Source organism: Halichoeres trimaculatus, unplaced genomic scaffold (assembly GCF_033239565.1).
Source record: "Halichoeres trimaculatus isolate MK-OKI-2021-1 unplaced genomic scaffold, fHalTri1.1 fHalTri1_scaffold_15, whole genome shotgun sequence".
Classification (NCBI taxonomy): Eukaryota; Metazoa; Chordata; class Actinopteri; order Labriformes; family Labridae; genus Halichoeres; species Halichoeres trimaculatus.
The window spans coordinates 13,665,702-13,680,416 of NW_027437193.1; the positions used below are offsets into that span (position 1 = coordinate 13,665,702).

General features: G+C 39.5%; 1 protein-coding gene across 7 annotated transcripts in view; it reads left to right on the top strand.

The window, feature by feature from the left end:
- The window catches only part of st18 (ST18 C2H2C-type zinc finger transcription factor), a 41,110-nt gene that overhangs the window by 18,936 nt on the left and 7,459 nt on the right, over positions 1-14,715 (top strand). For 5 of the 7 annotated variants that reach the window (XM_074688651.1, XM_074688649.1, XM_074688652.1 and 2 more), the window contains 11 exons: positions 745-860; positions 3,850-3,901; positions 4,682-4,712; positions 4,918-5,108; positions 8,632-9,339; positions 10,043-10,177; positions 11,024-11,114; positions 11,211-11,303; positions 11,875-12,083; positions 12,277-12,476; positions 14,372-14,617. In XM_074688651.1, coding sequence (XP_074544752.1) covers positions 745-860; positions 3,850-3,901; positions 4,682-4,712; positions 4,918-5,108; positions 8,632-9,339; positions 10,043-10,177; positions 11,024-11,114; positions 11,211-11,303; positions 11,875-12,083; positions 12,277-12,476; positions 14,372-14,617 — 2,072 coding nt within the window. The remainder of the gene's footprint in view (positions 1-744; positions 861-3,849; positions 3,902-4,681; positions 4,713-4,917; positions 5,109-8,631; positions 9,340-10,042; positions 10,178-11,023; positions 11,115-11,210; positions 11,304-11,874; positions 12,084-12,276; positions 12,477-14,371; positions 14,618-14,715) is intronic. The other 2 variants (XM_074688650.1, XM_074688653.1) reach the window with 1 other exon arrangement.

Consider the following 14,715-nt stretch of genomic DNA (forward strand, 5'->3'; position numbering starts at 1 on the left):
CCTCTGTGGTGGGAATGCTAGCAGATGGGGTTAGGGGGGAATGGGCTGGGCTCAAGGACAGCTAGCAGCCAGATTAACACATAGAAAATCTCATAGACCCCAAGCATCAGGCTGCCTCCTTTTTCCCCTTGAGAAATCTGCCCTAGACGCAGGGAAATCGTCCTCTCACAAGCATTATTTGTGTTGGGGTGTGTGCACCAGAGGAGGAGAAAGGGAAGGGGTGGAGGGGCGCATAAATATGATTCAGCAGATGACGAACCAGCTCAAATAGTAGTGAGTCTTTTTTTCATATGCTAATGAAACTGGGTGAATAGCCCCCCCTCCCATCTTTTTCCCTCTAGTTTTGTTTTTCAGGGGAAGCGCTCTCTGAGCTATAATTAAGAAGATGTTGTTTTCTTTTTTTCAAAGCTAACAGAAATAAATAATTCCATAATAAGATCTGTGGAGTGAAGAGGCTTAATGTACTCATTGTGTTCATCCTTGTTTTCCCTCTTGGATGTTTTGTATTAATTAGAAGCAAGCAATTTGATCTCTGTCAAGCAATCAATTTGCATTGTTTTACTTAGTCCATGTGAGAGTACAAATACACTCTCACCACCTTTTCCTGTCTGTGTGACTCTGGGTTCTGAAAGTGAAACAATTAAACCCATGAAGATGCTTAATTAACTCATATATTTTAAGTCAAACATGCTAGAGGGGTATATAAGTTACTAATTGAGTTGTATGTTGTTTTTTATCTTCCAGATAATGAATTACATGATCACCTCCTGAGAGAAAACAAGTGTGAAGGCATCAACCAGACTGGACAGTGTGGATCTGGTATCGTACCCGACAGAGAGCTCAGAAAACTACAATCAAAGGTAAATAAGTGACGCAGCAGCACTTTTTATTCTACACACTGAGTTTAAGTAACTTTCATTAGGGACAAAAAGTCTCTGGTGATGACTGATTGTGTAACAGTGTTTTGGATAAGTAGCACACTAAGTGGTGGAGTGTGGTCGCTCCTTTGACCACGTCGAACACAAGCTGAGATTGTTTTTTACTTATGTAGAGCTGTGGGTGGCTGGCAGATAATACACTCTTAAAAAGGCAGAGCTGAGTCAGCCTTTTCTAAAGTAAATGTTGCCTTTAGATGCAGTTTTCCCACTTGTCCCATTGAAACTTGTTTTATAGACAGTTCAGTGTGATGTATTTCAGAGTCTTTAGATATAAATGGCAACACCAGTTTGTTAAACATTATAAAGTTCACTTTCAGGTGAGTGTGCATTTTAGACTGTTTATCTCTTATATGGAGCTTTTGGTTTGCATTGATTTTGGCGCCCCCTGTGGACAAAGCAGTGCCTGCTTTTTCTATGATGAATTTTTCCTTTGCATGCAAAGGTTTTATTACTATTTATCTCAATCTCACCGTGATTTAGTTTAACAAATGTAAGACTCAGTGGAAACTTTGCTGGAAAAAGTGACACCTCCCAGGACGTTATAAATAACATGTAAAAACGGTCAATCTTTGGGTATTCTGGTTTGCTTTTGTTGCTCATGTCGAGACATGGCATATTTTTCATTTGCATAAAACTGCTCACAGGAGCTTTAAAGAGATAAATCAAATTAAGTAGAAGATAGAAAAATACACCAAATCACTTAAATCAACTTTTACTTAGTGGAAGTTAATCTTTGTGTTTATTTTTGGAAAATTGATCCTCCAACGATCCCAACTATTTCCAGACAACACTTTACATGAGTAGTTGGCAACTGCTCGGAACGTAATGCCAGACAACAGACTGGTGTGGCAGAAGAGACAAAATGTAGATGAGAACACACATTCTTCGAACACCAGCACTGAAATACTACGTGACATTGTTTTAATGTAAGATACCACCTCAGTGATGGCATCAAATGTATGTCAGTTACTAATACTCTTCTGTACTATATACTCAAAATTGCATATAATTCACACTTCTTGTTTCATGATGTAACATAATGCAGATGTATCAACATTAATGCTACTTTTTTCATCAACAATTATGATTTGACTTTTAAAGGCAAACTTTATATCACTATTTTTTGTTTAAACACCAAACCCCTACTAAAAGGTGAGCTCAGCAAGGAGTCACAGTTGTTGACTAACTCCTTAAAAGTGATACTCACCAACAAATAAACTTGTTACAAACCACTTATGAAATGTTTATAGCTCATACAGCTAATAGAGATTGAGAATAGAGTGTTATATTAAAGTAGCTGTTCAACTTTCACATGTCAGTGACTATTGTCCAACGGTAGTTATTACCACAAAGCACTCTGCATATAAAAACAGTTCTTTGTGCAACAGAGCAGCTTCATATTGGAAATCAAAAGATAAATTATATACCTTTGTCGACCACATTGTATAGGGAATGTCAAATAAAAGCTCTCGTTTGACCCTGAATGTATCTATTTGTTCTGCTTTGGGTAAACACTCGGCGTCACATGTTTGTCCATGTTGTTACCATGCCAGGATTACCTGTTTGCACGCCAGAGCATCCGCCGAGGCCTTCCGTATTGTCTTGTTACTTGTCACTTCTTGTTATGTGAATCAGATTTACAGTTTCCTCTGCTTTGTCGAAGCCAGGTTTGTCATTATTTGTGTCAGAAATGCACACATAACACAGTCAGCAGTGAGTTTGGAATTGTTTGTCAAATCCAAACTTATATTATGTGTGAAACTGAAAACACAGCTAAGAAAAAAATGATAAAAAAAGACACTGATTGTTTTCTAACGTGTAAATTTTGAAATCATCCTGCAGCAATTTGATAAAAGATAAAGCACACTACTGTCATCACATACTCATAACCCTTGATTCATTCAAAACAATTCGTAAAAAATAAAATAATAATAATATGATCAAGTCATGTGTTAGACATGAAAAGGGCGCTCCAAAATGTCAGCTTAAAAGAAAAAAATACCCTGGTAATAAATGAGTGTGACTCACTGCTGATATTTTAGTACACAGATAGCATCATTTGAACTTTGATTAACGTCCATGTTACAATCTGAGGTTGCACAGTGTTCAGGCAACATTTTGCCTTCAGAACAACACGTTTATACAAAATGTTGAAGCATGTCTGTGTGGAAAAGTGTGACAAACTAATGAGGTACATTCGTTTTTACAGAATGTAATCTATAGTGTTTGGGAGTTGTTTGTCTCAATAGGCTGTAGTAATCAAAAGTAATGAACCTATTATGATCAGGACCTCTGAGGGCCCGGCGTGGCATTAAGAGTGTGGCACATAAAAGGTTTATTAAAGGAAATTAAGGTCCATCACTGCCACACCTGCTCCCCTATTATAAATGTATGACAGGTCAGTGCCTTCAATCACAACAGCAAACGAGAGAGAGGAGTCATGTTTCCCATTACCAGGGAAAAGTAACAGCATATCCTATGACTCACAGATTTCACTGGCCTGTGACCACTATACGCCACCATCAGCCTGGAATAATTATGTTTAATAGGTTTTATTTGGGACACACAAGCAACAGCCCGCCAGAGTGGATGGATTTTAGCAACTATTTTTGTCTAAACACACAGTGAGGTTTTGTCTGTACTTTCATGTCATTTTTGGTGTCATTATATTTTTTTACTTAGCTTTGGAACTTTTTTTTTTAATCCTAACTTTGGATTTGGCGATTTTTTTAGTAGCTTTGTGATTTTGTCGCTCAAAAATTTGGATTTAAGGCTCACTGGCTTTGATTGCTGACCAAAAAAGCCCACGATCAATTATTTCACAACCTTTTCTACTTAGGATAAAGAAAACAAACTGATAAAAATAAAGAACAATGATGTTAAAGCGCTAACGCTGATCTTTTCTTTATAGATGGATTCTGAAGGTGAGGAGCAGACCCTGAAAGCATGTAACGGCAGTGCAGGTGAGTACAGCTTTTTAACTCAACACACACCAAGCACACACATATTCCACTTACCGCCATGGATTAGGGGTATCAGTTCAACAATCCAACTTTATAACTGTCAATTTTACGTATTATCTTACCGGTCTGAAGAGCACTGCACCACCATTTCATTATTCAGAGGGGAATAACTTCATTAAATTGAAACAGTGGCTCAAATTAGTTAAGGAGTGTGTCTATATTGTGTGATTGAAAACCTCTAGACTGGATATGTCATTATGCGAGTGTTCAGGGCCTCCGAGGCCTTCACTATCCGCGCCACAGCTATTACTACATGTGAGGAAATTCATGAAAAGTGTTATTATTATTGGTCGTGCTTCGTGTGAGTAGGGGTAGAACTTGTGAATGAGATTTACGCAGGGGCCTCTGGGAAAATTGATTTAGCCTTTTAGATCATGTTGTCAATGCTGTTAAAGGATGAGCGACTGTTTGTGTCAGACTGAATGAAAAGCTTTCCAGATCAATGAAGAGCCCACTCCTCCATCCTTATTCTGATTACACCCCATGGCAATGGAAAAGAGAATAAAACATACAGTTTAAGGCTGCACACAACAGCCTTAGCCTAGGTGTTGTCATCCCATAAAGCAAATATTTAAAGAACATAAAATTTCATTAGCAATAGCCCAAAAGTAGTGAGTGACTTTGAACCTTTGATGAGAAATACATGGACAGATGCTGTGCCACTGAAGTGGAAATGTAAACATGACTTTTATCTGTTCTTTTTTGGCCTTTATTTCACAGGGCTGGCCGACTGCATCACTGACACTCACAGGTGAACTCTTTGAATTTTATCATCTTTTTTATCTTCATGCCAGAAAAAGAAAAAGAAATTTTCTTCCCAGATCAGAGATGCGTAACATTAAGGGGTTTAAGGAAATAAAAAAAAGTCTCTAGTTTAAGCCGTTAGAGCTTTAAATTGAGCCAAGTGAGGCCTTTGTTGACCCTGCTGTGCTTTTTGTCCCTTCCCCTCTTCCCAGCAGCCCATATGGGTCCATGGTGAGGAAGAGGAGTGCTCAGGAAGGGGTGCAGGGTGCCCCCGTCAACAAGAGAAAGTCCCTGCTGATGAAGCCCCGCCACTACAGCCCCAGCGAGGCATGTGAAGAGGAGAGCGAGGACCTGGCACCGCCACAGGACAAAGAAGAGCTGAGGAACATTGACACTCCAGCAGGTAAACAGATGTCCTGTTGTTTTGTCTGTTTTGATGAACAATTGACGCTGAATTTTAAAATCCCATCTGTTGCATTCATATTTCCCTCCCTCTGCCATCAGCCAGCAGCCGCAGTCATTGTGCAGTGGAAGTGAAAGACTACACTGCTGGGTCCACATTAGTTGTGTCTCACGTCCACAAATTGAAGTTTTGACAGCTGATCTGCCATGATATTTCTGGCGTGGCTGTACCGTCTTTTGATGAGGCCAGATTTCAGACCCCCTCATCTGTCCTTTTTCAATAGCCGGTCCAAACCCATTGAATCCATAGAATGAGAAACTGAAAAGGAGGGGGGAGCACCAGTTCACTTTGATTTAAATTAAACTTCTTACATCCCTTTAAACTGAATTTTATTGAAGTCGCCTTCTGTGGAAAACAAACAAGGCGTCAACACTGCTTGGCTGATGCTCTGATGTTTTTACTGTTTTATTTTTACAAAGACTTTACCAAAGCACAGGAACATTTCATCAACAACAGTTATAAATTGTTTATTTTCACTTATGCCACTGGCCTTTCACAAGCAAAAATGATTTTCTTTTTTTCCTAATGAATTGAATTTTGTGCATTTTGGCAACAATGCTCGTGGTGTACATGTGCATTCTCGCCCACTATAATCTGCACTGATTTGGTATATTTTTAACGATGTAACTAAGCAACAAACGTAATTGTCCCTTTCAAAAGCTTTTGTTAGGCCCTCTAACACAGTCTAATACATAATTAGGCATAATGTCTACGGCTCATTATAGTACACATGTGTGTAGTTAAATGGACCAGGAGAGTAGCTCACTGAATTGTGTGGATTCACTGGAAATGGAATTTATTTGTTTCCTGGGCTCATATTACATTACAATTATCAAAGTAATTCACTGAGCTCCCTCAGTTTTTCCTTTTGTTGATGTGTATTTCAAATACTTTTCCTTTTTATCAGCCAACATTGATTGACTGCTGTATATTTTTTCCTATTTGAACCTGATATTCAGCAAACCAGCTTTAAAACAAAACAAAATCCTGCCAGAATATAAAAAAAGTCACAATAGTGTTAAATCATCACGGATATTGATAAACAATTTCAGAGCATATTTTGCTGTTATTGTCAGTTTTGGGAGGGTTTTTTTCTGTGGAAAAACAAAAATTGGAAAAGTGGACTGGAAGCAGTAAGAATTTTTGCAGTGGGAAGCTGGTCATATCTGCATTTTAACAAAAAGGGAGAAAAATAAGCCTCTCGTTTGGTTGAGCCACACTGCGTTCAACTCCAGCCAACTGCAGCCCTGCTGCAGAGTGCTGGTAATGGCTATTCTGGAGTACAAACTGTTCACCTGTTCCAACACACAAACCACCGGAGGGATCCAAGTTTTTTTCCTCCATCTCTTTCCTTTTTTTTAACTGCACTTCTGTGTCTCTGGGTTTGTACGTGTGTGTGTGTGTGTGTGTGTGTGTGTGTGTGTGTGTGTGTGTGTGTGTGTGTGTGTGTGTGTGTGTGTGTGTGTGTGTGTATACGTCTGTGTGCCTGTCTGACTGTATGCGGCTGTGTCAGGCCGGGGAGTCCATCTGGATGAAAAACAAAACCCTTGTTGCTTCCCTCTTAAATGTAAATACGCAGCTTTAATTTTTTCATTGAACAAGGTTTGTCTTTAGACACCTTTTTTCGAAAATCTCTCACAGGCAGGAAAATGTCTGTAACACTTCATACCACTGTTAAAAAGTATTCCAAACATTGTACTCTGCTGCATTTAATAATGTAGAAAATAATATATGAGAGGAAAAAAAGCAGTTGGTCTTTTAATAAGTGCCACATAATTGATGTTAAAGCTCTTTTGGAAAGGATTAAGTTTTTGTGCTGCTTTCATTAGTAAGTCGTCGCAGTCTGATAATGCCTCTATCTGTGTTTGAACTGATTCTCACAATCCATCTCTATCTGTCTCTTCAGCATTTTGAATCCCACTTTTCGTTCTGGTGTCTGGCCACTTAAGAGGATCTGGGCCCACAGAAAGTAAAAACCCAAAGAGCCTTAATCGAGCATAAGTTTGAACGGTTTTGGAGGATCAAAAGAGATTTTGCTGAATCAATCCAGATGATAGCTTTCCATTGTTAATCACTGACCACGACTTAATATATAATCAGTGGTGTTAATAAAGAGTTGTTTCAGATGCTTTTTAAAGGATAACATTAACCCTCTTTGTCAAATGATCAGACTCTCTGCGTGGAGGGCTTTGCGCTATCTTCTGGCTTTCTGGACATGTGACCGGGATTTCTGGATTTACACTAAAAAAGATAGAAGGCATTGGGTCAATGCAAATTGAATTATTGAGAGCTCTGTGCAGAGTAATAAATAAGCTGCAGAAAAGCTATTTTAATGAAATAAGTGTATAAACTGAAGACGCAGTGTTTGTACATTTTAATCTGCAGTAATGCCAATACATTTATCCTTTGTGGTGTCTTGTCAGAGAACAGCTCTGAGTTCAGTTAATAAAAAAAAATCACATCACGTTTTTTTTCAATGGAAAAAAAATCTGTTTGACAAAAAACACACTTAAATTATTAGCTCACATTTTTCCCCTGCATATTAAATTTTAATTGATTCTAAGTTACTAATATTTTGATGAGGCTATATCAAAACACTAAATATATGGAAACGTAGGAGCAGATTTTCTTTTGATGTTTGTGGTGTTTTTTAATTTTTTATTTAACTTTCATCAATTTTACACAAACTTTTTTTTCTTCCTTTTCACTTTTTCCTTTTTTAAGCAAATTTTGTGTCTGATACCTCTGAGCCCAGCTTTAATCACTTTATCAAAACTAAATCAATCACCTTTTTTGACAGAAATGTACAGTTCACTCCTCTGAAACTCATCCAGTCACCCAGCTCAGTGACCACACACACAGATTTCTCTTCTTCATCTTCTCATTTTTGATTTCTTCCATCTGTATCTGAAGGAATCCTCTCCACTTCCCTTCCTCTCATCCCTCAAACAACTATCATGTTTTAAAATATACATATATATTTATTTTTTTCTGATGACAACATGTTGCTGCTTATCTTGTACTTAAAAATACACATAACTAATTAAAGCCCTGATGTTCAGTGTCCAGTGGACAGTAAATCCCTCCATAATCTTGTCCTAAATCTATTTCTGCTTGCTGCTCCAATTGGAGACACGGGCAAAGAAGAAAACAATTGTGTTTCTCATCTTCAGGTTTCATGTTCAACTAGCACAAAGAAGAGTCACAAGTGTTATCTAAAATATACTTGAATTGCTTTGATATCTTGGAAAATTGTGATTATATTGCAACATGTGTTCGGACTAATCCTCCAGGAGAATATATAAAAACATGTTTTTATTTGTCTAAAAGTAACAGAAAAACTAAAACCTTTAAAGGATTTGGACAAGATTATACAGAACACTCAATTTTTATTGAAGATCTGACTGAAGGCTCACAAACACAACTGTCAGAATAATAACAAAGTGTTTTCTTGTTGTTTTAGATGGATTCTCAAGTGCAGTCAATGGTGTCACCCACAAAAATGGCTGCTACGATGCAGCAGCTAAGTCCAGTGATTCTCTGGGATGGTCAGAGGTCACATCTAATGGTTCACCACAGTGTGAGCTGGACGCATCTGAGCCTTTGATGGATGAAGATGATGAAGAGCTCCTTAATAATAACATAGAAGAAGACCAAAGTCAAGACAGGATGAGCCGAACATCATCGCCACAGAGTCCGTACGATGACATGAGAGAGGCTGAATGGGAGCCTCTGTCCCTGTCTGCCAAAGTGAACGGCTCCAGCTGCAGTCCCTCCAGAGCCTCTGAAGACCGGAACGGCCTCGTGAAAGAAGAGCCTCATCCAGAACTGGGTGGTCTGATGGCTAGAGCGAACATCTTTCAGGCCGAGGCTCTGAGATACAGGCCTCTCGCCACAGAGGAGGACAGTGAGGGGGAGGCGGAGGCAGAGAGGCCTCCTCGGCTGGATGGCTGGGCTCTGGGCCTCCACGAGAGAGGCTTGGAGATGAGCCGAGGGCGGGTGAACCTTAGCCTGCTGGAGCAGGCCATAGCTCTGCAGACGGAGCAAAGACAGGTCCTGCACCATGCCTATAGGGAGATGGACCGCTTCCTCCTGGAGCAGATGACCAATGAGAGAAGGCACCACAGGATGATGGACATGGACGGCAGACTCAACTATCACGGAGGGAAAGGTAGCAGTGAATTCGTGATCCGAAGAATCAAAGTTATCATCTGATTACTATTATTTCACAAATGTACCTTCCTCCAGAGTAAATCAGATAGACCACTTGGGATTTGGTGCTCAAAAAACATTAAAAGGAATAAAAGAAGCATACGCATGTAAAGGGGGGAGGAAATCAGAGGGAGGAAATCCTCTTAAGCACTAAAAACATTTTGGCAACAAGTGAAGTAATAAATAAACAGACTGAAATAAAGAAGAACAAAATTTTCTGATGGAATTGCTACTACTCAGAATATTGGATTTTGATAGGAATCAACTGGATATTTAACCATGACCATAAGTCTTAAATCCTCCCAAAGTACCTCTCATGTTTCCCTCTGATTCTTCAAATGACTGCAGCTAAATGTGTAATCCTAGATGTAATCTTTCGATGGATGGGCATTAAGAAGTGGATGCTCTGTGTTGCACTGCAGCCTTAACTAAAACGACAGATTAATAGATGCATTTTGTGTAAAAAGTCTCTAGCTTTGCATGATATTTCAATCAGTTGGCTCATGTGCAGTCTGTATAAAGGAAAGTGCATTATAAGATTTTTTTCTCTCATTCGTCACTTCTTCATAAAACATGTGTGATGACAGGAAGGCTCTGGGAGGTTAAGGCAGCAGTGTAAGGGTTGTATGATTTTTATGTGTTGTGAAATTTGCCATCCACAGACTCTCCACGTACGGATAAAAAGGACATAAAGTGTCCAACTCCTGGCTGCGATGGCACTGGTCATGTGACCGGCTTGTACCCACACCACAGAAGTTTGTCTGGGTGTCCCCATAAAGTCCGAGTTCCTCCAGAGAGTAAGTCACCCAGGCATTTTTTTGTGTGTGTGTGCATATACGAATGATTTGTACTTGCAAAAACTGTCAGTTTTAGGACGCAGTAATCGCGGTAATTGAAATCCTCTCTGCAGGGACTCAAAGACAAAAAAAGAGCTGCTTATACATTTAGTTCAATTCAAAGATGTGCGAGAAACTTTTCAAATATATTTGAAGGATTTTCTCTCTCTCTGTCTCTCTTTCTCATAATGCGTTGTAATGTGTGAATGTTGAATTCTCTTTTTTTTCCCTCCTCACATTGGCGATTGTTAAGTCATTTCAATATAACTCAACAAACATTCGACATTAAACAGTAATGTTACAAAAGGAACAGAAAAAGTAATTAACTTTTTCAAAAAAGCGCGTGCTCTTAGTCTGGAGGCAGTATTTGCAAATCAAAGGCCTAGCTAACGCGGCATTCAAAAATAAATAGACAACTCCAACAAACTAATTGGAGAATATGCACAGAGAAGAAGTTTCTAAGGATACAGAGCGGACCTTTAACGACGCGTTTGTTTTGAAGAATATAATCAGCTGTCTTGTTACGTTCCTCTTTGCACTAAGCTATTTACATTTCAGCCACATTACAGAATCCCTCACAATGAGAAAGCCTTTTGCTTTTTTCTCCTGTTTCTGTCTCTGTAGGATCTTTGCTCTATAGGCTCTAATGCACCAACCACCAATACAAATCATTTAACACATGACAATATATTGGTGTTTTTCCCAGAATGCTTAGTATATGTCTTCAAGCTTGATTATGTCTTACATGTCGCATTATGTTGGACATCTTTTAACGCTTATCTCTTCTCTTGCTCATCATCTCTTCAGTCCTGGCCATGCATGAGAATGTCCTCAAGTGCCCCACACCTGGGTGTACAGGAAGAGGCCATGTCAACAGCAACCGTAGCACCCACCGGAGGTAAATCCACAGGAGAAATCCATCAGAAATCTGCACTATATTCACGGATGACTTACAGTATAAGACTAACAGGTTTGATTCCCCCTAAATAAACAGTCTCTCAGGCTGTCCCATCGCTGCTGCAGTCAAAGTCTCCAAACCTCAGGATGAGAGCCTGAAATGCAGACAGACACCTGACCGCTCGCCCAGGTACGCTGACAGATAACACTGAGGGTTTTTACTGTGGTCACATTTGCTGAAAAATAATTAAAGAAAGTGTAAAAAAAAGGGGTTTTCAGCTCTGTGGTGGACTGAAGTTGTGAAAGCAAAGCTGGGGTTATGCAAAAAATAAAAAAGTGATAAACAAAATTATTCTTAGAGAGAGTTGGGATATTTTTATTCCATGATCCCAACAGAACGCATGGTCTATTTCCAGCTTTCCAAGCAGACATAAGCAACGGTTGCTGGTCCTGTGAGTTCCTCTCTATTAGGGATGATAAAAGAGCAGAACTCTTTGTTCCCTGTGGATATATCATGGGCAGCATGCCCACTCCTACTATATTAATTAGTCTGGCAACCTGGCTGTGGATCTACAACACACATCAGATCCCAGACTCTATGTGTACAAAAGCACTGGCATCCCTGAATGCTTTAAAACAATGTCTATGCTTAAGTGCTTAATTTGAGCCTGTTGGGCTCTTGTTATTGCATTTTTATTGCAGGGCACCAGTTTTTCCCAATAAAATCAATTCTTTTTGTTTTTTAATTTGTCTCTTTGTAGAGCCATTGGCCTGATAAAGAAGTTTGAGATGAACCAATTGAACTACAGGCTCTCGCACCCTGTAGCAGCCTTGCAGCCTTGCCTCACAAAAGACATGGACAAGTACAGCAGAATCCGCTTTGATTACGCCAGCTTTGATGCACAGGTCTTCGGCAAACAGCCTCTAATGGGGACCAACCAGGACCAGGAAATGCCACATTTCCCTGACTGTAAGTATCAGAGGCTTTATTTGAATGATAAAGAATGAATTTTCTAAGTTCACATGTTGAGCACACCCTCATTCATTGTGGCCTTTGTTCGGCTACAAGGATGCATCTGTTTTCAATGTTTTTGTACCATTAAGTTGGAGTAGAACACCTGGTGTCTCAGAAACTAAATTATTCACTAATTATTTGTCTTTAGCACCTCAGCAGTATCCTGGCTTCCTTGGAGCTCCAGGTGGCCGTTTGCCCACCTCTGGTCAGCACAGCCCCCCGAGTCAATTCAAAAAAGAAGACGGTCTCCAAGCGGCAGCAGCGACTGCTGCCATCCTTAACCTCTCCACTCGCTACCGGAAGAACATGGAGGCTGTCGCCGGCCGGCCCTTGGCAACCTCCACAAAGGTAATCAAATTAGACCACTTGGAAAGGTATTTAATGTGGTCATTTTAAAGGAACTCTGATTTGTGTATAAAAAGGGAAGACATCAAAAAACAGAATTTGGCAAAAGGAACTGGGCGCTCTGGTGGCAGAAAAACAAGGAGGGTTCCACTCTATAAAGCTTTAATGTACACAAATGAAAATTTGTGTAATCACATCAAAAGAAAAAAGACCATCAGCCTTCTTTCCCAATTACAACTACTTGAATATTTTTTTTATTAAACATGTGGTAGTGTATTCTGTTCGACATCAGCTGGCATGTAAAAACCCTGAACTGTTGTCTGAAACTGCATCTTGCCCGCTGCAGATGGCAGAGGATATTTTGCTTAGTTATATGATCCAGCATAGGCTGTGTGTCTACACATGATAGTCTTTAAGAGCATTTTCACGGATTAAACCAATCAGTTAAAGGAGTTAACATCTGAAAAGTTTAATTCACGCTAAATCCAAACTCGTCTGCTGTCATTATCTTCACCGCAGAATTGTGTTCGTCTTTCTCCAAACTCTCTTTATGATTAATATTGATTACATTCTGTGGGTTACATACGTGCATACTGTACTGTAGATGATTCAAGGTTTCCACACCTACACAGCACAGATCCTTGTCTCCCAGCTTGTTGAGCTGAGAACGTGGCCTTGTACCAGGTACCAGCCCACTGAATGAATAAAACAGTGTTAGCAAGTTAATCATCTGTTCTCGTTTACAGCTTAGTTGTCTTGGAGAGAAGCACAAAATAAAGAACAGCTTTCAGGTCTGAAAAAAAGGGGGGCCATATTTAGAGTGTTATATGTCGTCGGATGCTTTAACTTATCTGCATATGTATCTGACACGTTGAAATATCACACACTTGGAGGACCAAATAGCTTGCCTTTAAAGCGTGAATACAGGCTAATTTTACTTATTCAGGCAATGGCATCTGTAGCTATTCCATTATAGTAGAAAAATACACACTATGCCTCTAAGTTTTTTGTTTTTTTTTGCTGCACTTCCAGACATATAAATTAAAATAAATCACAAAAAGTCTTTTAGTTTGGTTCAGTTTTGACTGTGTGCACACATCATCAAATAGCTGGATAATTAAAGTGGACAGCCACATCCAACGTCCATGTAAATTATCCCTTTTAATTAATTTGAAAAGCTCCCCTTTGTTACAAAAAATAATGATGTATAGGGTTTAATGAAACATATGCGTTGAATAATTGGTTTCGTTTATGAAAAAGGGATTTCAGCATTTAATGAGGTAAAACTTTTAATACCATAAAACAGCCATAAGTCATCATGCTATTGCGTTTCAGCGCAGAAACGACAAACACATCTGTCAGCGGGAAAACTTATGCCACATTAAGCTTTTTAATTTTTGCTATAATAATGATGACCTAAAACCAGCAACCCCTCCCCAACCCCCAGCTGCCATCTTGGTTGTGTGTCCTAGAAAACAGATGACACAGCTGTCACTGAAAAACTACACACCAGTGATTATTTTTTTGTGTTCAGCAGAATTAACGCTGGCTTAGTTTGGTACTTTGTCTGGTGTGAGATAACCACTGTATGTATTATTTAAATGCATTGTTTGTTTGCTCTCTGCCTCTAGACGTTTTCCATGTTTACAGAGAAATGCTGTTGGGTTCAAGTTTACCATATCACTGCTGTCATATTAACCAGACATCATACTGTTTTATTTACATTCCTTTTAGTGTAATTAACAAAAGGCTCTATTTTTTCACAATTCATTTGTTTTCATGTGTCAGCTCACACTGCAGTGACATGTAAGGCATTCATTACCCATTGTACATGTTTACAGTGTGTTCTGACATGTTTTTATTGATAAAAACTAAGGATTTAGCTTCTTTGTCTTTAGGACATGCTCATAGAGGTGGATGAAAATGGCACCCTGGACTTGAGTATGAAGAAGTGCAAAGAAAATGTAAAAACACAAGCAAAAACACCTTTGGACGACCCGCTGTCCCCGTCTGAGTCCTCTGTGGCCAAAGGCGGGAGCGTGCTCATCAGCCCCGCCTTCTACCAGCCGCTGTGTGAGAGAGACAGCTGGGAGAGCCCCGTCCCCGTCAACTTCAGCAAAGCTCACGCTCTACAGGATCCAGAGGTAAAGGGAGGGGATCACAACAACTGCCGCTGTTATAACCAAATGTAATGAGTGAACTCTAAACACAGGGAAGTGGATTATTTGGTGTTTAAACGTGG